Source organism: Pholis gunnellus (assembly GCF_910591455.1).
Source record: "Pholis gunnellus genome assembly, chromosome: 18".
Taxonomy (NCBI): domain Eukaryota; kingdom Metazoa; phylum Chordata; class Actinopteri; order Perciformes; family Pholidae; genus Pholis; species Pholis gunnellus.
The window spans coordinates 20,591,441-20,616,715 of record NC_136545.1 but is presented as its reverse complement, the minus strand read 5'-3'; the positions used below and the strand labels follow the sequence as shown (position 1 = coordinate 20,616,715).

General features: G+C 41.6%; 2 protein-coding genes across 2 annotated transcripts; one reads left to right on the top strand and one right to left on the bottom strand.

Moving 5' to 3' along the window:
- Nucleotides 1–2,366: 2,366 nt before the first annotated feature.
- ubc (ubiquitin C) lies at nt 2,367–4,394 on the top strand. The gene is made up of 2 exons (XM_079179651.1): nt 2,367–2,432; nt 3,303–4,394. The coding sequence occupies exon 2, from the start codon at nt 3,311–3,313 to the stop codon at nt 3,998–4,000; it is 690 nt and encodes a 229-aa protein (XP_079035777.1). The 5' UTR covers nt 2,367–2,432; nt 3,303–3,310; the 3' UTR covers nt 4,001–4,394.
- Nucleotides 4,395–6,882: 2,488 nt separating this feature from the next.
- Nucleotides 6,883–22,988, bottom strand: slc4a5b (solute carrier family 4 member 5b; the record flags this gene model as incomplete). Its single annotated transcript, XM_079179325.1, has 22 exons — nt 22,921–22,988; nt 22,517–22,677; nt 21,454–21,609; nt 18,468–18,523; nt 16,105–16,262; nt 15,774–15,861; nt 15,522–15,680; nt 15,098–15,219; nt 14,704–14,878; nt 14,471–14,604; nt 14,097–14,368; nt 13,239–13,291; nt 12,438–12,629; nt 11,830–11,943; nt 11,481–11,594; nt 10,988–11,149; nt 10,659–10,837; nt 10,493–10,565; nt 10,328–10,396; nt 10,062–10,235; nt 8,697–8,884; nt 6,883–7,144 (listed from the first exon to the last, which is right to left on the bottom strand). The coding sequence occupies exons 1-22, from the start codon at nt 22,971–22,973 to the stop codon at nt 6,883–6,885; spliced, it is 3,114 nt and encodes a 1,037-aa protein (XP_079035451.1). The 5' UTR covers nt 22,974–22,988.
- Nucleotides 22,989–25,275: the final 2,287 nt, after the last annotated feature.

Here is a 25,275-nt window from a genome sequence, read left to right as displayed (position 1 = left end):
TAATGATTCCTTCTGTTCTCCACGCTGAATACTTAGAAGATCGCGCTTCCTGCCACGACGGCAGCTTCCTCCGGGCTTCCTGCTGCGGTGAACTCGACTGCTGAGGCGCTCTGAACCAGATGCTCCGTGATATTTGTGCACGTTGAGGAAAACAGGATTTAATGAACCCAAAAGGCATTCACAGAGCCAGAAGTACATCACATGTATGTCTGCATCATTAATATTACCAGCATGGGTCAGACTCACACCACAGAGCAGCAGTGTGTATGAAGATATTAATGCATAATAACAGAGAGATGAAGGACGGACGCAGAATTCACTTCATTCAGTCTGACAGTCGCTCCGCAGCGGCTTCAAGTTTATCTTATAAAAGCTGCAAATTTGTGTTAAAATCATTCTCATTTCAGAGTCATAACTGTAACTATGTATATGAATACACCTTTGTTCAGATCTGAACATATATATATATATGTATATATATATATATATATCTATATATATTCAGAGGATATCATTATCTCTGATATCCATCGTGAATACATTTCTATAATTCCGGTAGAAGTCGTTGTAGAAGTCGCTCTTTGACTCCAGAACTTCACTGAGAATCATCACGTTTTTAAGTTTTCTTCAGTGTTAAACTAGCTTCGTGGTATTTCTCTGTAACAGCAGCAGCTCATAGCTTTTTCATCATACTTTAAAATTTGCCAAAATGTGAACAAATGTAAGCTAAACCTGTAACTCACTGAAGAAATGCATGAATCACAACTTCTTCTTCTTCTTCTTCTTCTTCTTCTTCTTCTTCTTCTTCTTCTTCTTCTTCTTCTTCTTCTTCTTCTTCTTCTTCTTCTTCTTCTTCTCTCCCATTAATCGTCTCTCGACCCCTCACGTTTATCTGGTGACCCTTTGGAGGCCCCGACCCCTATGTTGTGACCCGCTGGACTAAACTGTATATAAAGTAGTTAAAGTATCTACAACATGCTGCTGTAACACGGATGCTTCAGGATTAAATATATAATAATGTCACATCACACATCAGGTGATAATACTTTTACTACTGAACGAGTACTTTTACTGCTGATACTTTAAGTACATTTAGCCGATAATACTTCTACTCAGATGGGATGTTTAGACACATGAATAAACTGCTGAGTTCTAACAATAACCATCAACCACAGAAACTCACGTGTGCTTTTTGCATTTGAAACTATATTTTTCTTATCAATGCAAGAGTCAAATGTGGCTCCAAAAAGCCTCAAACTCAAGCTGGCTATGAAGAACATCTATGTTTTTGCTTCAAGCAGCTCATATTAAAAATACCAGCTGAGAGAATAAACAAAAAGACAATTCCAGAGAAGAAGAACTCTGCTGCAGCATCAGCCTCAGGTAGTCGTTGAGCACACAGAACAGTGATGGACGATGACACAAGGGTCAAAGGTCACTCACATCAATAGGTTTCCTCCTTTTGGGAAAATCTGTCCATTATTTAGTCAATTTATGAATAATGACGCAGAAGATCCTTGTTTTTCAGTATAAAAGCGTGATGACGCTGCAGGAAAAAAAGCTCAAAATCAATACGTTCTGTTTGTCATGATGGAAATACAAACTAATTCTAATTAACTTGACAATATGTTTTTAAGAGATATGGACTAATGGACACCAGTTTATGTCAGAATGAAATGCTAGAATTATGATATTTAACGGGTATTTTAATACACAGTTAAATACATGTTCAGTGAGGCTGGGTTTCTTGTCCTCATAAAAAACTCATTTAAAAGGTTTTAATTCTGGACAAATTAATATATTGATCATATGATGGCGCTAGATGAAAAGTCAGCGGGACACCGAAGATTTGGCAGTAAAAACATAATAATATAATAAAATAATAATATAAATGATATGACTGGATTATTGTTATTAATGCATTAATGTGCACTTTCATGTTGCAGCTGGTAGAGTCGGGGCCATAATGTACACTGCTGTATGGCTTAATCTATAATTATGTAAACATCATTTATTAGTTTATTTACATTTTGTAATATGAATCTTTGAAGTAACTTAAGCTGTAAAATAAATATATTGGAGAAAAATATTTGTCTCAGTGACGTTTCACTACTGCTGCCGACTGGCTTCACGTGTATGTTGAGTATACGTCCGCGCGGGAAATAGTAATTCACCCTCACTCTGGATTAAAAACACAATTTATCACCCTTATACAATTTTTATTCTGTCTCCTTCAAAAATCATTATGTGTTATTATGTTTTTCAAATCCCTTAACAGCGTCTTTTAACTGATATTTTATAGTTCCACCGGATGAGCCCTCGGAAGGATATTGGACGTGTTCCCTATAAAAGCACTTCCGCTTCTCTCCGGAAGTTATAATTTCTGACCGAACCCAGTGAAAGCGAAACATACGCCGGTGGAACAGTTGTTTGTGAGTATTTTAATCGATATGTACGTGGTTTTAAGGAGTATATGTCACAAACGAGGCCCGTTCTTTAATATAAAATGTTATGTATATTTATTTTACCGTAATTTAGTGGTTTGTAACGAATAAACCGCAAGCTAGCGGTGCGTCAGCGGTTTAGGTAGCTAAGCTAACTAAGCTAGCCGAGGCCTAATTGGCCTAAGAAAGCGTCGCCAAGCCTCAGAGCTCAGAATTCAACTTTTAATCCAGCCAGTTAAATAATCAATACTTGTTTTTAAAAAAAGAGAACGTATTTGAGTTTAGCTCTTTTGTCTCAACGTCGAACGACGACCGTTTGTTGCTGCATCCGGTGTTACCTTAGCAACATTAGCTGTTAGCCGAAACGACTGGTTTGCTAAGCTAGTAAATTCAAGTCTGCTTCGTTATTAACGTCCTTCTATCAAGTGAGCTTACGGCTGGTTGTATTTTATTTTTACTATGAGTGTTAGTGGTGAGTGTAAACTGTAACATAAGCTAACTAACTGCTAACGTTGACTGAACACTGGTTGGATGTAATGTTAAAGTGCGTTAGCTGAAGTACAAATTCGAGGTACTTCAATTTTAATGCTCATCCTCCATTAATGTTACAACTCATGTAAATAACGGTATTTTACTCTTATTATATCTGTCTACTACATTAACTTTTAATGAGTTTTTCCTTTTTTTTAATAAAGCGTAAATTCCAAACATTAGCTAATTTTGTCCTCAAAATAACGGCCTGTTGCCTTTTCTTTGTTTTGTGTCTAAACTATTAATATATATCAGGTGTTTTTAAAGGACCATTTTCAGTTTTCTACACTTTCATTTTCTTAATACTGCCTTTTTTCCCCCCCCCAGGTGTCAAAATGCAGATCTTTGTGAAGACCCTGACCGGGAAGACCATCACCCTTGAGGTGGAGGCCAGTGACACCATTGAGAATGTCAAGGCCAAGATCCAGGACAAAGAGGGCATCCCTCCAGACCAGCAGCGTCTCATCTTTGCTGGAAAGCAGCTGGAAGACGGCCGAACCCTCTCCGACTACAACATCCAGAAGGAGTCCACCCTCCATCTTGTCCTCCGTCTGAGAGGAGGCATGCAGATCTTCGTGAAGACCCTGACTGGAAAGACCATCACCCTGGAGGTGGAGGCCAGTGACACCATTGAGAACGTCAAGGCCAAGATCCAGGACAAAGAGGGCATCCCTCCAGACCAGCAGCGTCTCATCTTTGCAGGAAAGCAGCTGGAAGACGGCCGCACCCTCTCTGACTACAACATCCAGAAGGAGTCCACCCTCCATCTGGTCCTGCGTCTCCGTGGAGGCATGCAGATCTTCGTGAAGACCCTGACCGGAAAGACCATCACTCTGGAGGTGGAGCCCAGTGACTCCATTGAGAACGTCAAGGCCAAGATCCAGGACAAGGAGGGCATCCCTCCAGACCAGCAGCGTCTCATCTTTGCTGGAAAGCAGCTGGAAGACGGCCGCACCCTCTCCGACTACAACATCCAGAAGGAGTCCACCCTCCATCTGGTCCTGCGTCTCCGTGGAGGAAACTAATCTGCTTTTGAAGACGTCTCGGTAAACGGCCAACATTTATTTCAGCGTTCAAATTGCTGCTGAGCTCCAGCTGTCAGACATTCCTTCTTTTTAAAGTTTCAATAAAGGTTGTTTTGAAGTTTACTTTGAGTTTTTAATAATTTCACTTTGAGTTTTTGCTGTTTTAGCTCAGTAACTGTTTTTGGGGTTCTAGAACTAAATTGAAGTAATTTTCATAGTCTTTTCAAAACGGAAAATAAACCAAATGTTAAATTTGATAAAGTTGGATTCATGTTTGTTGGTCCATCAGTGATCAACGTTCAACAAGTTTCAGTTTAGAGTTCAGTGTTTATTATTATGACCTCTAGAAACGCTGTTAAATGTTGTTCATAACTAATAAAATGGCTTCTCTTCATCACGTGTTCGTTGTTATTATGTTACAAGTCCTGTTCAAAACTTTATAATTACTAGTTAGCATCAAAATACACTTAAAGTACAAATATTTATTAGATACATTGCGTCACTTTAGTGTTGCAGCTGGTAAAGAGCTTATTTAAATAGCTTACATTCTTATCTCAACCTATAATTAAAGTTTTATACTCGCGTTATAAAATATATGTACTGCAGTACAAAGTACAAGTGGGGAAGTTTAAAGTAGCAGAATATAGAGTAAAAGTACCAAATAATTGTACTTATTCAATGTTTGAGTACCTGTAGTATATTGTATTAATGCATAATTAACATTTAATGTTTGCTGGTTCATCTGTACTCTGATGTTCCTGATTCTTTGTAGAACTTAAACTTTGACAAATTTAAATAAATCTTTGTTACAGAAACAGAATCTCAATTTTAACAAATTACATTTACTCTTTACTGTAAAAAGAAATAAGCTTTATGTACTTATTTTTTTTGAGCATCTTTAAAACTCAGTTTTACTTTTATTTAAATATTTCCTAGTATTTTACTTCTGTATATTACATTTAAAAGAAGGTTGTTCACCTTAAAGCAGTGATGAACAAATCGAACACACCTACGATGTTACGTCACCAACAGGTGCATGCTGGGTGTGGCTAACATGCTACATGCTAACATGCTCAGCTTGTCCCCGCTCTGAGGTGCGGTTGTTCTGGGACCAGAGAGGCTGGAGGCGTCCTGGACTGAGACGGAACCAGCAGAGACGTTGATCCTGGATCAGATTAAAGACGTCACGGTGCACGAGACTCACGTGCAGACCGGTGAGCGCAACGACACACACACACACACACACACACTTGTGCAGCAAGTATTTAAATCTTTTGAGTAAAAGTACTAATACCACACTGAAAACATTGAAGTACAAATATCTAAATCATTGACATTTTATGACTCTTTACGACTTATATTGACTTTTTATGGCATATTGTACTCTGACTCTTTAGACATTTAATGAAAGCCACGAACGTTTTATGACCGTTTTAACGACTCACTAGACCTTTTAAATAAAATGTGTCATAATATACATTTATTATTATTCATAACCTTTAATGTCGCACTAGAATAGGACTTGTTCATTATCCTACTCTGCCCTTTAATACAATGATTCTGACATTATACTCATTTTATGTATTGTTAATGATATTCTTTATATAATACTACACTATGATTCTTTTATATATATACTGTGACTTTCATTTCTTTTCATGGCATACTGTAGAAGGACTCATTTAAATAACCTACTTTATTTTACTATAATATGTGTTGAGATGCAATACTGTGACGTCACTACATTAATGATGTCATACTCTTCAGGTTCTCATGTATCATAAGACTCAGTTTATTTATTTATTCATATGAATTATTGAGCATATTTTGATTATAAACACAAATATGTATTTTTCATATGAATGTGAGCGGACTGGTTGAGTGGTTGTAGTTTAGATGAACGTTTTTATGGCGTACTATATCTATATAAATATGGTATTTTAATACATAGTTTTTTACGAGATCTTTATAATTAGAATATTTTGACTCATGTACTAATGTAAAGAGTTAACTGTTTTAGTTCATTTTAAACTATTAACTCATTATTTTAATAGCGAGAAATGTCGTCATAATTACCCAGATCCCAAAGTTTTATATCATCACTAACACATTAATATTAATAACATTATTACTAATACAATGACATGAATTCATGTTCTATTGAAGGACTTTTAATAATCTTCTAATAAGCTTCTATAAAATGTCGGGTAGTTTAATTTACAACAAAACTATTTATAAACTGTGAAGATGTTTTATTGGTGAAGCCGTCAGATAAATGTTGTGAATTCAAACTAAGTACAAAGTTTAAATAAAACACAAGTACCTCAAACTACTACTGAAGTACATGAGTAAGTACTCTGAGTTACACAAAATAAACCAACACAAACATTTGAAATGTGTTTTTACATTTTCAGGGTTTTCCATCCACAACGCACGTAAACCATCATGTGAATCTTTATTATTCTTTAAACGCAGAAGAAGAAAAAGCAACGAAGAAGAAATCCTGATCAATAACACGGATGCAGAGTGAGTTTCATGCATTTGTTATTAATTCTCAACACATTTTTGGTTTCTTTTCACAGATCTGAGCTGAATAATACATGTGGCATCGTATCTGACAAAGATCCAATTAACCAATTAAGTTTGAAAGAGGCACTTCCTGTATGCTAATTAGGCCCCGCCTCTGGAAAATGTGACGTAAACGGAAATAAAAAATGGAGATAAAAGGCAGATTATGACTTCTTATTGGTGTGCAACACTTTGCCTCTCTCTCTCTCTCTCTCTCTCTCTCTCTCCGTCTCTCTCTCTCTCTCTCTCTCTCTCTCTCTCCCTCTCTCTCTCTCTCTCTCTCTCTCTCTCTCTCTCTCTCTCTCTCTACCTGTCTACAGGATGGTCTCATCACTGAAGTGGGCGTGTCGTTTCTGAGAACGGCCTCTCCTGTGAGTTCCGGCCGGAGGCGGCAGGTCCTGAGGGGAATAGAAGCGACGCCGTCGTCCGGAGTAGAATCCCGACTCCTCGAAGTCCGAGTCCACCTGGATGCTCACCTGAGGAGGCAGCAGGTGTGATGGAGTCTGAGCGTCGAGGCTGGAGGTGTGTGAGCGGGCAGGTGAGTCTGGGCAGGAGATCCTCAGGTGCAGAGTGATGCTGTGGAACCACAGAGACACGTGCTCTGTGTGAAAGGCTCACAAATAACAATTAATAACGTTTTATTCAAAGTTGTTTTCTTTACTTGATAGCTTTAAGTTTATTTTATTTACTTTTGTAGGTTTATTTGATTAATTTGTTATTTTTGTCATTTGTAAAGAGGCCTTGATTGTTGGAACTTATTTTCTCAATAAATACTGAATAAATATAAAAAGGTGTATTTCATGGAGGCACTAGAGGGCGCTGTTCATCCAGCAGAACAAGAACTAACGCTTCATATATATATATATATATATATATATATAGTTCCTCAGGTTGTAGTCCAAAGGGGGAGTTTGTAGTCTCATTTAGCTACACAAACAAATCTATTACAGTATGTGGAGCGTGAATTAAGAGTCTCCGCCTGAGGAGAGAAGCTACAGAGAAGAAACATTAAAAGTCCTGTTTAAATCTCCCAAAGCATTGTGGGAACCGTAGTTCCAAAGTGTAGAACTTGTATGGGAGGGAGGGCAACGGGCACTGAACCGTCTCCGATATTAACGGTACAAAGCCCGTAATAAACAAACTCAATGTAATAAACAAACTCAATGTAACCGTACAGTAATCATCTAAATACAGTGTGAGGACCAGATCTCAGTACCTGTGGTCTGATTCATGTTGATCGGACGTCTCTATGGAGCACGAGTTCATGTCCTGTAAGAAAACACACACACACACCATGCACACACACACACACACACACACACACACACACACACACACACACACACACACACACACACACACACACACACTTCCTGCTGTCTGTTTGAACACACAGTGATCAGCTGTTTTAAGGATTTCTTTGTAAAAATGAAAGTATGTATTTGTGATCCTCTTCTTTTTAAACTCTGTTTATTAGTTTTCAAGTTTACATATAAGTTCAATGAAAACAACATGTTTGTGTTTTACAAACAAAAGGAAAAATAAAAGAATGCCGACAGACAAACAAATAAAAAGAGAAATAAAAATATATTAAAAAGGAGTTGCTTGCTTGAGAATATCAGAAGATGCTTTGTGTCCAAAAAATAATGAGAATAACTTTAATTCTAGGAATATACCATAGGAGGAGATTTAAAGCTTAGATTCAGTACAGGAAGAGATTCTCACGTCTTAAATTCTGTTTCAGCTCAACATGTTTGTGATCCATCTTCCTTTTCTCACAGATTTAACCTTCAGCACTTGGAGAGGACACATGGATTCATTTCACTTTGTGGTGCGACCTTAAACACAGTTATGAATCTAGAGAAGCAGCAGCAGCAGCAGCTTATCATCCTTCAGTCAGAGTCACGTGAACAACAGGGGGAGAGCGAGACAGACGCACTAGAGGAGGACGGATGGACACAGACTGTAGTGAGTGTTGTTACAGTGACTTTTCAGCAACACTGTGGGACAGAGAGGAGAAACATACAGTATTAGTCAGACAGACCCAGGATCCACACAACTAACACAACTAACACAAGATGGAGCGACACACGTTTAAATACGCAGTGAATAAAGAGGAAGAGATGACCGTGGCAGGCATTCCCTCACCTCCTCGTCGCTCTCTGGCTCTGCCGCCTTCTTCTTGTCCTTCTTCTTCGTCTTGTCATCCTCCTTCTTCTTCTGGTCTTTGTCCGGCAGGATGTCGTCCAGCCAGGCCAGGTCGTGTTGTGAGAACATCAGATCCAGCAGCTTCCTCACGACCAGCAGACCCAGAATCTACGCACAGAGGAGGCTGTACTTCAGGTACTACACTGTACAAATACTCTGTTACAAGTACTGAAAGTAAAACAACGTTTACTATTATATATTCTAACATTAGATTATTAGTTATGCATGAATGTAAAAGCAGCATTTTGCTGTCGTTGGTTGAGCTCATTTTAAACTATTAACTAATGATTATTTTCATTATGAATTATTCTGCTTATTATTTTCTCCATTGATCGATCGATTGTTTTGTTTGTTAAAATAGTGAAAATAGAGAAAAATTACGTCAAAATTACATCAAAATTACGTCAAAATTACGTCAAAATTACATCAAAATTACGTCAAAATTACCCACATGTGTTTGGTCCAAACGTCAACATAACTAACACATTAACATTATTACCAATACATTCATATTATTCAGTGTGCTTTGTAGCACTGACTATAATCCATCGGGTTTAATAATCATAATGTTTATTATCCAGAAGGTTTCTCCTCACACAGCGTTACCAACACCTGCTCAGAAAATACATCAAACCGTGCGGCTTGATCGTGAATCGTGTGCTAAGTGTTTTTAAGAGGTTCAGCGGTTTTCCAGAAAATCCCCAAAAACTGAGCAAAATTCCTCCATTGACTTGAATGGGGTTTTGGTGTGAAGAGCGCTAAAAAAACACGTAACTTTGGGTCCATATTGACGAGCCGTACGTTAACGTAGAAACATGATTCAAAGTTTAAAACGTTGACAAAACGCTGCACTTTATTGAGCAGAATGGACATTTTGATAGCTAGCACAGCTTTCATTCAGTCACAGATTAAGTTTCAGGAACATTTTATAATGGGTGTGTATTGCACGGATTAAGAGCTAGAGTGGTGACATCACTGTCAGAGTGGAGCGGAGCAGGAAAATATTCTGTGATTTCTCCAAACAAATGGCTCCAGCTCCCACAATCTTTACTCTTTATTCACCGTTTTTGGTTTATTTTTATGGTTCGTATTTAGCATTGTTACTAACACATAACATATTAACATTATTACTAATATATTCAAATTATTAACAATTATCAAAATTGTTTCCAATTAATTTTAAGTCAATCAACTAATTTGAATTTAAAAAGTGATTTTTTTTATCATATAAAAATGTTTCCCTGATTAATAGCACAGACATAAAGCACACGGGGAACACACTCACCATCACTGGGAAGATGATGGCCAGGAAGGTGGACTTTAGGACCCAGAGGACGGCCAAGCAGATGATCTGGACGAGGGTGAAGAGATGGACGCGTCTCAGAGGGACGTGACGCAGGAAAGAGAAGTCCGGCTGGTGTTTGGGCGGCATGAGGTACAGCTTGATACGCTCCCAGAACTGGAACACAAAGAGACAGAACGGGTTCGTTCCTATTTTATTCTGTGCAGGAACACACGGCCATTACAGCACGAACGTGATATTATCTCTACCTGGATGCCACTCAGGGAGGCCACGCCCATGTAAAGGAACACTCCGTACAGGACCGGCATGGGGATGTACTGAGCAAGACACAGAGCAGCAGTTAAAACGCAGCATTAAAGTTTGAAACAAGAAACGTCACACAATCGTCCGTGTTCACGTCGATGAATGTATACCTGTAGAACCGGAGCGAGGAAAATCGAGAGTCCTGTCAGAACAAACACCAGAATGCCCGTCAACCTCTGCTCCCTAAAAACAAAGACCCGTCCAGTGTTACACACAGCGGAAAGGACTCTCACACACACACACACACACACACACACACACAGTGTACCGTCCTACCTGACTCCGAGGAACTGCGGCTGCTCTCCGGGGGCGCTGGACTCGCTCTCCATCCTCAGAGAGTCGATGTGAGCGATGGAGATGACGGTGGCGGCTACGTACCACGGCAGACCCATGAAGGAGCACACGGCCATCAGCACGCCCACCCAGAACAGGTCCAGGTGGTAGCCGCAGCCTTTCTGCCGGACAGGAAGAGGAAACCAACACATGATGAATAGAGTCACTGCAGAGGCCAGGCCTGTATTTGAAGCAGGCGTGTATTAGAGACAGAGCTTTGTTTAGGTGTTAGCTTTAGTAACATAAAACGGTGTTTGAGACACTTCTCGTACCTTCAGTTTGTTTTCTTTGCGGTTGACGATGACGGCGCTGATCTGCTGGTCCATGAAGATGAGGATGGTGACCAGCAGAGCCGGGACGGAGCTGGCCAAGTACCACCACCAGGGGTTCTTACCGAACGGCATCACCAACCAGCCGCGGTCAGAACGCGTGGGCTGATCACACACACACACACACACACACACACACACGAGACAATAACAAATGAGTATGTAGTACAGGTGGGACAGGTGAGTGCACACGTCCTACATTGATGCTGATGCAGCTGAAGCATTACAGCATGCAGTGGTGGAAGAGGTATTCAGCTCAGAAGCAGCACTACAACAATGTAAAAATACTCCTTTACAACTAAAAGAGACGTTTTTATGGTATTGTGGACTTCCAGCAGATGGAAGTGCTCCAGCTTAAAGGTTGTACTTCCACCACCGACAGTCACACATGCAGCGTCACACATCCAAACACAGATTAAAGTGAGAAATCAAATACCTTGAACTCAGTTGGAACGATTAGTTTGGGTGTTTCTAACCCCATCAACATATCCAGACCCACAAAGGACATGATTGACATGAAGATGGCAAAATCACTGATTAGCTTCCTCAGCTGAGACAGAAGGGAGGAGGGGGAGAGGAGGGGAGACAAATATACGCAAAAGTACAAGAAAAAGGTGCGTACGTGAGGAAAGAGAGGAAAGAAGAGATATTAATCCTTACATTTATAAATCAAACGACTGATTAGAAATCCATCAAAACAACATCCTCTGGGAAAGAAGTGCGTGGAAGCAGGGACGTAAAAAGAAGTTTGGAAGGTAAAAAGAGGTATTTAGGGAAAAGTGGACCTTGATCTCAGTGGGCACGTGCAGTTTGGGGGTTTCCAGCTCCATCAGGTGGTCCAACCCACAGAAGACCAGGATGGAGATGATGATGGAGAAATCACTGATCAGGGAACGGAGCTGGAGCACATTCAGGGAGAGCAGAGGAGAACATGGGAGAACATGGGAGAACATGGGAGAGCATGGGAGAGCATGGGAGAGCATGGGAGAACATGGGAGAGCATGGGAGAACATGGGAGAGCATGGGAGAGCAGAGGAGAACATGGGAGAGCATGGGAGAACATGGGAGAGCATGGGAGAACATGGGAGAGCATGGGAGAGCAGAGGAGAACATGGGAGAGCATGGGAGAACATGGGAGAACAGAGGAGAACATGGGAGAGCATGGGAGAACATGGGAGAGCATGGGAGAACATGGGAGAGCAGAGGAGAACATGGGAGAGCATGGGAGAGCAGAGGAGAACATGGGAGAGCATGGGAGAGCATGGGAGAGCAGAGGAGAACATGGGAGAGCATGGGAGAGCATGGGAGAGCATGGGAGAACATGGGAGAGCAGAGGAGATTACTTGCAGGGAGTCAATAACAGCATGCTGGGAAGTATTTGGAGGAGTCTCACCTTCGTCGGGAAGTAGCGGCTGAACTTGAACTTCTTGAGAGAAACGGTCATGGAGTAGGTGCCGAAGAAGAGGATGAAGGACATGAGGGCCAGGTCAGGAACATACTTACAGGAGTTGCCCGCCAGCATGCCGCCGAACTTCAGGCACTCCTTCTTACTCAGCTGACTCCAGTCCAGACCGGTCAAGTTAAACTACAGAGGACAGGACGGGGGGGGACGGGGGGGGAGAGACTTCTTCATATTGAGGTACTGGTGTGTTTGTTTTCCCTGGGTTTTGTACTCCAGGTCAAGGTTGTGGAGATGGTTTTAAGGCTTAAATGTTTTAGCTGCTGGCACGAGTTCAGCTCAAGACGTCGTCTTTGGTCTTAAAGTTTGACCTGTTTTGCTCTTTATATAAGTGACTTCCGGCTTCAGTTAATCCTGCGTGAAGCTGTGCACGTGTTATAAGATCGATCAAAGTTTTGATTTATTACTTCTGAAGTTGTTGGTTCTGCCAGAATCATCAAAGTTACACATGCAGCTTAAGTTTCCCTTCGTCATCGGCTTCAGAGGAAAGAGTTCCTGCTCACGACAAAAAGCACTTAAAACGACCTTTAAGTGATCTCACTGACTGAATCTCTGCTGAGAAAAGACGCAGCTCCTAAATTAAGAGAGCTGATAAAATACTTTTACTTCTGCTCCTCAAAGTTGGAGCAAAAATGCGAAATAAGACCCCCTAAAGAACTGGAGATGCATCTCAGTGACTTCTGTCTTTGACCTTCAAGAGGAACAGAACAGGTTTTGGTGTCTTTAGTCTCTTACCAGCAGAGTCATGTTGTCGTCTGAGGCTGGAACTGAGACATTGAAGGCCAGAGCTGAGGAACACAAGAGGACCCAATGAATGATGGGTAATAATGACCTCTGCAGCTTCCAGTGGATCCCAAACATTCATTCCCAAATATAATATTACTGTGAAAGAGCCACCGTCACACAATATTCTGCCAACGTTAGTTAGTTTTGGTTGTTTTACACAAAAGAGATTTATATTTAGTTGTTTTGTCGTAGGTTTGTTAACATGTGCATCAATCACAGCAGCATTTAAATCAAAGTCTGAGTCCTCAAACACTGTTGCTTAAATACTGATGAAGTGTCCACATACTCACTTTGTCAGAGAGCATCCAACAATGAGGCAGAAACAGACGAGAGACACACATCATCACAGAGAAAACACCGACTAATTACATCCAAATATTAAACACACAGTATTAATGTTTCCCGCTCATTCCCTAAATCAAGCTGACGAGGATTCATTCATGAATGCTGATGAGGTTAATGATATAAAGTACCAACAAAATACATAAAAACAAAACAGGGAATTCATGCATTTGCTTTTTTAGTTTTTTTCCAAGAGTGAATATTCTCACATCCAGGACGTGGTTAGCCTAGCTTAGCATAAAGAGTTCTATTTGCTCCCTTTTTTCTTGTGTGCTGATCCGTACCGTGAGTTTCATGACCTGTTGCTCCACGAGACATTAAATAGATCCATCTTCTCACCTCACTCTCAAAAACAAACCACATTCAGCTCAAAGGTTTCAGCTCCGACTCTGAATATTTAATTTATCGACAGACGCCATTTATGAACATTTTAGGTGAGAGAACAGTGAAAGTTTGCAGACTCACCCTGGTCCGGTGCGATGCATTCACACCTGTAGGAGGTGACGTAGTCGGGCTTGAAGCCACGGTTGATCGGGTAATACTTCCAGGCTCCTACCATCTTCTTAATGGCGTCGGAGATGAATATGAAGGAGATGAGGCTGGAGAAGCCCTCCTCTGTGAAGCGGGTCATGTACTTGATGATGTAGCTGGCGTCCGAGAGCACCAGCACGAAACACTGGAGACACGAGTGGAGGCCGATCCACAGACGCAGCTCCATGTAGTCGATCTCGTTGCTCCTGTTGAGACAAAGTGTCGATGTCACGATATTTCATTTTGATGTAACTTCACGAGTGTGAAGCGAACAAAGTGCTCACCACCACCTCACGTGTTGTACTTACTTGCTGAATTCATAAAGCAGTTTCTCAAAGATGAGAATGGGTCCAGTTGAACTGAGGATGATGAGAGGCTGCCCACCGAAAACACAGAAGACCGTCCCCGCTAGAGCGGTGCCGAGGAAGCTCTCCATCACGCCCTGTGAGAAGAGAAAGAGAGAGACGTCAATGAACCCGACGTCACACTTTGTCAGACGAGACGCCGGCCGGGCAGCTTTGTTTCTCTTTGATAAAGAGACCTGGTAGTTGTCGGTGGCGTCCCCCAACAGTCCTCCGAAGGTGATGGCGTTGGTGATGCAGCCCAGGTAGATGAAGAGCACTGCGGAGATGGACTGGATATGGAAGCCATCGTAGATGTCGCTGCAGAACCACGGGATCTTACGTTTGATGTCGAGCCACAAGCCGCCCCCGAACCTGTCAGAAGCCCATAACCCATTTTAGAAAATAAAAATCACAAAATCTACCGAGAACATCGCCAAGTTTTGCAACAACGTGTTCATCTGAACGGCACACAATCGTCCGATCAAGCTGAAAATCGTCCGATTCTAGCGCGCTGATTGATCGGAGCATCTCTAGTTAACCAACCTGGATTAAAAATGGCCGCTGTGATATACGATATAGTCCTTTTCTCACCTCCCGGTGAATTTCAGCTCCTCTCCGAGCTCGTGTGGAGCCGGGAACTCCTCGTCTTCTCCTCCAGCGGTGCCGCCGGCCGAGCCGTTCATCTGACCCAGCTCGTTCAGGTTCAGCACCGACTTCCTGCGGGAAACACGGAGACAGAACACTGTAATCAATGCAAAGCCACTGTTTATACCGGACACATTGAGAGACTAACTGCCGAACATAGCGGAGCGTTTAGCAGCTAAAGAGATATTTCTATCAGGAGGTGGAGGAGACCAAAAACAGAGCAAAAAGAGAGAATATTGGACGAACTTCTGCTGGATGTGGAAACAAATAAACAATTTACGAACAAGTTAAACATATCAACTTGTTCCTTCTTCCCCTGTTTCTACAAGTTTAAATATGCTTAAGTGTGGTTAAGTGTGGTTAAGTGTACATGCCTCATTTCAGCCGATGGAACCTTCTTGGGAGGTTCGATGCGTATCTTGGGGTCCCATTCCCCCGGAGGAAGGACGATCACCTCGTCCAGAAACTCGTCCACTCCCGCAATCAGGTCTTCGCGGTCCCTGGCTTTGTAGGCGACGTCACTGAACAGCTGACGGGAAGCGGGAAGAAGATTTCAAAATCAATGTCACTGTTCGAATGAGTTCGTCGGTCCATCGGTGGCGGGACAGCGGCCGTCACTTACGTCGTCCACCATGAGCGTAGCGATAGCTCGGCCGATCTCGTTGTAGGACTTGGTTTTGCCGTGTGGGCCCAGCAAGATGAAGAGAAACCTGCCGGAACAGAAGGTCGAGAGGCGATTAGACGCAAAGAGACAGTCACGACGTTTACATGCACACTCTTATTCCACCATGTGTGATATATAACCGAAGGAGAAACATCATGAAGGACTTGGTTTCTGGATGTGAACAAACATCTTTTAGAAAAGCTGTTTGACGGAATGAAAGAGGTCCAACAAGTCTGGACCATGTAAACGTAGTCACTACGTCCTACGTAGGACACTGAGACACTCTCACCTGGTCGGCACAGGGACCTCGGTGAGGCCTCCCAGAGTCGTGGCCTGAGCCAAACGCACGAAGGAGACGAAGGGTTTGTCCAGAAAATCCACCTCACCGATCAGGACGTTGGAAGCTTCGGCATCGCGAGGAATCTTCTTCATGAACTTGTTCTTCAGCTGGAAGGAGAGAGAGAGAGAGAGAGAGAGAGAGAGAGAGATTAGACACATGTTTGAGGCATGTTGCACTGCAGCTGAACCTTCCTATCTGCTCATGTGTGCCACGATCAGTTGGCATATATAAAGTGCTGGAGGCTGATCAATTCATGTGAGTAGTGACTCGTTACAGAATAGATTTTAGATAACTACATGAAAAGACATCGGTGCTTTCTGTTACACAGGATTTCTTTTCACTGAAACCTTTTCGAGCGTTATTGGTCTTTATGTCTCCTCCTCCTGAGTCTTGACAACTATTCGGTGGATTTGTCATGAACCCAGAGGATGAATCCCAATAACTTTTGTAATCATCCGACTAATTATTTAGAGCATATTGACAATTTATCGTCTTTCAATAAAATCATATCGTGATGAAATCATATAGACATTGTGATACATAATTGCTTTAGCTAGATTGATAATAACGAGTGCACACTAACTAACTTAAGATTCTCAGAAGATCTGATCACAATGAGTGGAAGCTAGAGGTGTAACGGACCGATGTGGATCCGTACTGATCCCCTTCACGGTTTTACCATTAACCATCAGAGTGTAAATAAAGTTTCACTGACTCAGTAGAACTTGTGTTTCTAGTCTCTGATCATGTTTCATTGTAAACAACCAATCAGAGGAGAGCTAGTAACGTTAGCATCACCGCTAACGGCTAACCAACGGAGGTTCACTTCAGTGACATCATGATGCCTTTAGGCTCTGCTCAGCTGCTTTCCACAATATCAGAGGCATAAACACATCCAATTGAAAGTAGAGAAATCCCACAACACCCCTCCTCCTCCTCCTCCTCCTCCTCCTCCTCCTCCTCCTCCTCCTCCTGAAACACGTGGCAGTGGAGTGGTGGGCGCTTAAATTAAAATCTCTTCCTAATCTGTTAATGCTGCTTTTTAAAATCAACTTAACGACTCCTTAATGCTCCTCTTTCCCTCTTCTTGGTCCTCAGTAACGACAAACATGACATTTCAACCTCTCACACTATCGGCTAATTTAAGGATAATTCAGCTGTACTGTAGTTTAAAAGTCCTCCAGAAGGAATTTACTGTACGAGATCAAAGAGGGATGGAGGTGCCATGCCGGCTTCTGTGAACAAATAATTAAACCGGTCGCAGCGGTCACATGCACGAGTTCATTTCTTTCTTTCTTTGAAGTTCTTGTCAAGATATTCACCCGAACGACAAAACACCAAATGACTGCAGCTGTTTAACAATGAAATACAGTATAAGACTGTAATGTTCTTCATGGTCGTACTCAAAACACTGCAGCTCAGAGGAACAACGGCAGCTTAGACGTCTGCACACAAACACACACACGTGAGTAGAAACACACACGTGAGTAGAAACACACACTCGTGAGTAGAAACACACACTCGTGAGTAGAAACACACACTCGTGCGTGAGTAGAAACACACACACGTGAGTAGAAAAAAACGATATGAAATATTGTGCATTTTTCTTATCGTCGATAAATCGCATGAAAACATTTTCTGACCCCACTTCTCTCCTACTAAGCGGTTTACCCGGCTGATGAAAATTAACATTCCACTAATGTTCCATGTGCACGCAGCCGTGACCCGTGACGTACTTCAGCTTTCCTCTTCTTTCCCAACGCTGCTCCCATCATGTACCCGTGATGTCATCGCGCTGCACGTTTATCTTCAGGGTGTCGTCTTTACGGCTACATGCACGAGAACCGACTCCGACCTCATGTAAATATGCTGTTTACAAGCATCCAATTCAGAATATTATTTTTATAATCTGAATAATTAGAGTGCATGTAAATGTATCACAGCCTGATATCTCTTCTTCCTCTGAGAGCTCCATTGAAACACATCAGTGAGCCTCATCATCATCATCACACACACAAACACTCACTAGAGCGCCAAATGTGGATTCATCCGCCGCTGAAAATAGTCCCCAACTGATTTATATTTCATCCTGTTTGTTTGGTGACTAGAGTGAGCAGATGTTTCAGGAAACTGCTGATGAAACTATATGTTTGTGATTTTAAAGATTGACGTCTACAGACAGGAAGTCAGAAAGTAATAAGAGACAAACGTACACTTTTGGTCTGTAAAAATACAGAATACGAAGCCTTAGTAGCTTTAACTTTGTGCAAAAACCCTCAAACGTGATGAACACACTGAACATTAACGGTTACCTGGTCGGTGCTCGGTGTGTCTGAAATATCGTTCATGCTTCGGCTCTGCACCTGATCTGTAAATGAAAACAACACACTTATATTTAATATTTCACAAAACACACAATGCCATCTGAGCTTTAAAACAAAGACAGTAAAAGTTGTGTCTCAGGGGGATTTTATTCAGTAACAGCTGAGTAAAGATGCAAAGATCCAAATAAATGGTTATGAAAGCCACAGCGAGGGCATTTAAGTGTGTACGCAATGTTTGCCAGAACTTCACCATAACCAGTCTGGTTCTGTGAGGATTATATTTTAATGACTCGTTTCCTTTTTCTTTTCTTCCTCAAAGCAGATTTGGGAACAATTGAAATGGAACAAAGAGAGAACAAGAACATACCACACAGAGCCTTTCATGGTAATCCTCTGCACCCAGATAGACTCACTAAATATATTAACACACAATAGGACCAAAATCTCTCAACTAAACACACAATATAATTCCAACACACTGTATTCATGGTGAGAATACACACACAGTGTTGACGAGGGAGATGCAGAGAGGAGTTAGCCGGGATCAGTTATTTTAGTTTATTAAAAACATAGAACAGACGAGTTATTAAGCTGTTATAGCTGCAGACAGAGAGTGTGTATCAGTGGAGGAAGAAGTACTCCTTTACTTAAAGGTGCAATGTGTAACATCTGAACATATGTAACACCTGAACACACCTGAACACATGTAACACCTGAACACATGCAACACCTGAACACATGCAACACCTGAACACATGTAACACCTGAACACATGCAACACCTGAACACATGCAACACCTGAACACATGTAGCACCTGAACACATGCAACACCTGAACACTTGTAACACCTGAACACATGTTACACCTGAACACATGCAACACCTGAACACATGTAACATCTGAACACATGCAACACCTGAACACATGCAACACCTGAACACATGCAACACCTGAACACATGCAACACCTGAACACATGTAACACCTGAACACATGCAACACCTGAACACATGTAACATCTGAACACATGTAACATCTGAACACATGTAACACCTGAACACATGTAACACCTGAACACATGTAACACCTGAACACATGTAACACCTGAACACATGCAACACCTGAACACATGTAACACCTGAACACATGTAACATCTGAACACATGTAACACCTGAACACATGTAACACCTGAACACATGTAACACCTGAACACATGTAACATCTGAACACATGTAACACCTGAACACATGTAACACCTGAACACATGTAACACCTGAACACATGCAACACCTGAACACATGTAACACCTGAACACATGTAACACCTGAACACATGCAACACCTGAACACATGCAACATCTGAACACATGTAACACCTGAACACATGTAACACCTGAACACATGTAACACCTGAACACATGTAACACCTGAACACATGTAACACCTGAACACATGTAACACCTGAACACATGTAACACCTGAACACATGCAACACCTGAACACATGCAACACCTGAACACATGCAACACCTGAACACATGCAACACCTGAACACATGCAACACCTGAACACATGCAACACCTGAACACATGTAACACCTGAACACATGCAACACCTGAACACATGCAACACCTGAACACATGCAACACCTGAACACATGCAACGCCTGAACACATGTAACACCTGAACACATGCTGTAAAAAACCTAATGAGCAGCATTTCACCTGAGTCCATAAAGTCTAAAGTTACAGCTACAAATGTACAAACAAACAGCAGAGCAGGAAAACGCAAAACTCTGAGAGTCGGTCACCATAAAACTGTTGTCTTATAATGTTAATCGCCAGCGGTGGTCTGTAGCTTATATTAACCATCTTTACGTTTGCTGTGAGATAAAGTTTTTGGTAGTTTGTTTTGGAAGCTCACCGCTAACTGAATGTGACGCCCGCTCTCTGCAGGACGAGGACGAAACATAAAAAGTTCTCTCTTTTCTGTCACTTTGGGGTTAAATTGTATTTTTATGGATTAAAACAAATGTAGTCATAATTATTTGTAATGATGTATAATAATGTGTTCAGAGCTCGTGTTAGGAAGTTAAACAGCTCATAATTCATCTCTAATATCTGTTTTATATTCACGTGTAAACATCTCCTTCAGACTACTGGAGTTATTCAAGTTCATCACCAAATCTACATTTTACAGACTACATGTGAACACATCATGATAACGTTATAATGTACCTTCAGCCAGTACTCATGTTCACTGAGCAGAGCCTGAAGGCATCATGATGTAACTGAAGTGAACCTCCATTGGTTAGCCGTTAGCGGTGCTGCTAACGTTACTAGCTCTCCTCTGATTGGTTGTTTACAATGAAACATTATCAGAAATCAGAGACTAGAAACATGTTCTACTGAGTATTGATAATGATTAAACTTTATTTACACTCTGATGGTTAACGGTAAACTGTGAGGGGGGTCAGTACGGATCACGGATCCACTACGGTCCGTTACACCGCTAGTCAGCGCTGTAGCCTCTTAACATCCTGAGGATGATGTTAGTTACGTTCATGTTTTAAACTTCTGACCAGATCTTACACATTACACCTTTAAGTGCAGCACATGAGTAAATATAGGAAGGAAGTTGTGGTGCATGAATGTGTGTGTGTGCGTGAGTGTGTGTGTGTGTATTGAGACTCACGCAGATGGCTAAGGCTGCCTGACTGCCGAGAGCGGAGGTCTTCTGTTGAGCGGTTGGTCCCAGAAGCTGAACTAGTGCTATGACTCAGATTAACCTGAGGACTACGGTCTGACCGAGCAGCAGCAGCAGCAGCAGTGAAGACGATGAGCACAGAAGAGGTGATTGTTTTTAAGGTGAAACAGGTGGTGATCAACATGGCAGAAACCAAAGGAAGCATTAGGATGTAGTTAGAAGGTTAGATTTGGTAGTTTGAAATAAATTAAAACGGCGAATGAACTCACTGGAGGCAGCGTTGGAGGACTTCCCTATGTCTGCCAGCGAGCGGTGGATGGGCTTCTTGGTCTGGTGACGGTGCTTCCTGAGCAACACAAAGCTGATCTTCTCCCTCAGATCCGGAGGAATGAGACCATCGGCTATCTGTCGATCCACGATCTCGTCTGGATTCAATGAAAAAGAATGAATGAACGAGTTATGCATCTATATTGTACCACGGACTTAGAAATAAACAGGCACTTGATACTTTGCTTGATTTCTTTCTTGAAAACGTTGTTCGTTGCATGTAGAGAAGGTTTGAGGGTCAGATAGTGAGCAGCAGGTAATTAAGTAATTGAGCAAAAATACCATAGAATTTTTTTAGCATTTTTAATTCAAGTTGTCTGTGAGAAACTAGACTTCTCCGTTTTATTCAGGCGGTAACCTCTGGTTCTACTGAGTGAAGCCAAAGCTTCATGTGTTAAAGCTGCATTCTCTCTAGTGTCCACCAGGGGGCGACTCCTCTGGTTGTGTAGAAGTCTATGAGAAAATGACTCTACTTCTCTCTTGATTTATTACCTCAGTAAACATTGTAAACATGAGTTTATGGTCTCAATCTCTAGTTTCAAGTCTTCTTCAATACAGCATGATGTTCATTTAGTACATGATGGTCCATTTAGAGTCAAACAGACCATAAAGCAGGGGATGCTTTAGGGGCGGGGCTACACGGTGATTGACAGGTCTCTACCAGACGGCGTCTCTACGTCACTCCTCCTCAGTCCAGATGTGGTCACTTCCTGTTCACTGGTTGCAAAAAGCCAACATGGCGACGGTGAACTCGAGGCTTCAAAACATCCGCCCACAAACCAATGTGTGACATCACAATGACGTGTAGAGTATTAATTAATGCTTTAAAAAATCTGACAGGAGACTCAGAGAGAAAGCGTTCCTATTGGCTGTTCTACAAATGCGGATGCAAAAACAAAACCCAACATTCTCTCATGAAAATGTCTGAAAGTTGACGTTCATGGAGTATAAAACGTAACGGAACCATCAGTGGATCAACAGAGGAGGACTTCTGTGTGGACTGACCCACGATCTGTGGCAGCGAGTAGCCCTCCAGGTCGAGCAGAATGCTTCCCGTCTGCAGACAGGTCCTGAGCTCAAACAGGCTGTGGAGGGTCAGCGTGGAGACGTGAGGCTTGCTCCATCGCTCTCCTCCCTCCTCCACCTTCTCCTCAAACTTCACCCACCTACAGGAGAAAAGGATCATCCGTCATTTAGTCCAAACAGAGGAGACATTTACAGGATTACAGCAGCAGAGTGGACGGTGACACAAGAGACTTCAGTCAAAAACAAGAAGATAATATATATATATATGGTCTACTGGGAGCAGTGTTGATTGTGCAGCCTGACAGCAGCAGGAAGAGATGAGTGTGTGTGTGTGTGTGTGTGTGTGTGTGTGTGTGTGTGTGTGTGTGCGTGTGTGTGTGTACCTTGCAGACTCTTTCCACTCTAGTTCGCCCCCCTCCTGCTGCAGCGTGTCCATCTCGGTGAAGATGGTGGGTGTCGGCCGGCTGTCATCCTCCCCCAGTATGTGGCGCAGCCGCTCCGCTGCAGGAGACACTGCAAACCGGAGACCGGGTTACTTTCACAATTTCACATTCATGAAGCGACGTTTCTCCACCAGGATGCTCCTCTCGGGGATCCTCTGACTGTTCCTCCTCCAGCAGGTTTAAATGTTAGTTTGGTTTATGAACAAACAGCTGCTGGACTAACGACTAGCTAGCTCAGCTGCTAACTGAAACATTAGCCGACTGAGAAAGAATCCTCGTTTATCAAAGTATATCTCTTTTAGTATAGTTCGTATGTGATCAGTATACTTGTATATAAAGGTGGTAAATTAAACTACTTCAGCTGTAATTTGTTTATATTAATGATGGCTGCACTTTATGAAATAAACGTATATTTTTGGGTACTTTTATCTAAATTGGTTTAATAATATAAAAAATATACTATTATAATTCAGTATTATTATGATTCTAGTTATCATTATTATTATTTATTATACTTTATAGTATATTTTCTAACTTTCTAACCCAAACTACACATATTATACCTTCATGTATTTACATTATATTCTAAATAATATTGTTCACAAAATGTGGGACAAAGGTACTTTAGAATACTTATTATGTACTGAAAGTAAGCGTACTTGTACCTCAGCGTAGTAAAACAAATTAAACTTCTGAACGCTTCTTTACATCTATGAAGAAAAGCTTTTAAATCCAATTTAACACATTTAGACAAAGAAAGAAATAAGGAAGTTAATCAACAAATTAGTGTTTGTTTTACAAATAATTTGAAGTGTAAGATTTATAAAGTACTGAAAACGTCTTTCTGTTGTTGGATTAAATCTCACGTTATTACAAATGAAATGTGTTTTAATGATCCTCATCACTCGGCTCCTCTAATGACTATCTGACCAGCGGCCTCGTTCTATCAGTTCACTCTGAGCAGATCGATCCACATTAACATCCTGCAGGCTGCAGGCGCTGTCCACTGTGTGTGTGTGTGTGTGTGTGTGTGTGTGTGTCTGACAGCATGGAAACATGTGTGTGTGTCTGGTGTTTGTTCCTTAAGCTTAAATAAAGAGTCAATAACACAAGAACTCTTATATCTGGAAGCTTGCAGCGATAGTTCTCAGAAGCCTCGTGTGACGACGTGAGGAGCTCGGCCTCCGTGTTCGGGGAACTGTTGCGTAATCCACGTGAGCGGCAGCGTGACGGGCGTACGACTGTAATACAATACAATGTTCCACGATGCCGGCCGACACTTTCCACTGCTGCTTCAGCTCCGTCACACTAGTTCAGCTCACATTCAGAGGTCTGATCTCTGACCAGCCGATGTAATCCCACGGGGGGGGGGGGGGGGGGGGGGGGGTCATGGTGCACTGGGTTTGTACTTTAAACTTCGTAGTTACTACTAATGCATATTAAACACAGCTGCAGTAGTACAGAGATGTTTACGCTCATTCAACACTTTTTATTAAATATTGTGAGCCTCAGATATGATCAGTGTATGTGGTGATCAGTTTGATTTGTTCAGAGTTCAGCTGATAGAGGTGCAGACTGATGGGTTAGGATGATGAATGCATCACGTTAACTGTGTTTCTAAAGCACCTTGAATGCATCACGTTGTTACACTTGTACTGTTAGTAACTTTGTTTCTAAAGCACCTTGAATGCATCACGTTGTTACTCTTGTAGTGTTAGTAACTGTGTTTCTAAAGCACCTTGAATGCATCACGTTGTTACACTTGTAGTGTTAGTAACTGTGTTTATAAAGCACCTTGAATGCATCACGTTAACTGTGTTTCTAAAGCACCTTGAATGCATCACGTTGTTACTCTTGTAGTGTTAGTAACTGTGTTTATAAAGCACCTTGAATGCATCACGTTAACTGTGTTTATAAAGCACCTTGAATGCATCACGTTGTTACTCTTGTAGTGTTAGTAACTGTGTTTATAAAGCACCTTGAATGCATCACGTTAACTGTGTTTCTAAAGCACCTTGAATGCATCACGTTGTTACTCTTGTAGTGTTAGTAACTGTGTTTATAAAGCACCTTGAATGCATCACGTTAACTGTGTTTATAAAGCACCTTGAATGCATCACGTTGTTACTCTTGTAGTGTTAGTAACTGTGTTTATAAAGCACCTTGAATGCATCACGTTGTTACTCTTGTAGTGTTAGTAACTGTGTTTATAAAGCACCTTGAATGCATCACGTTGTTACACTTGTAGTGTTAGTAACTGTGTTTATAAAGCACCTTGAATGCATCACGTTGTTA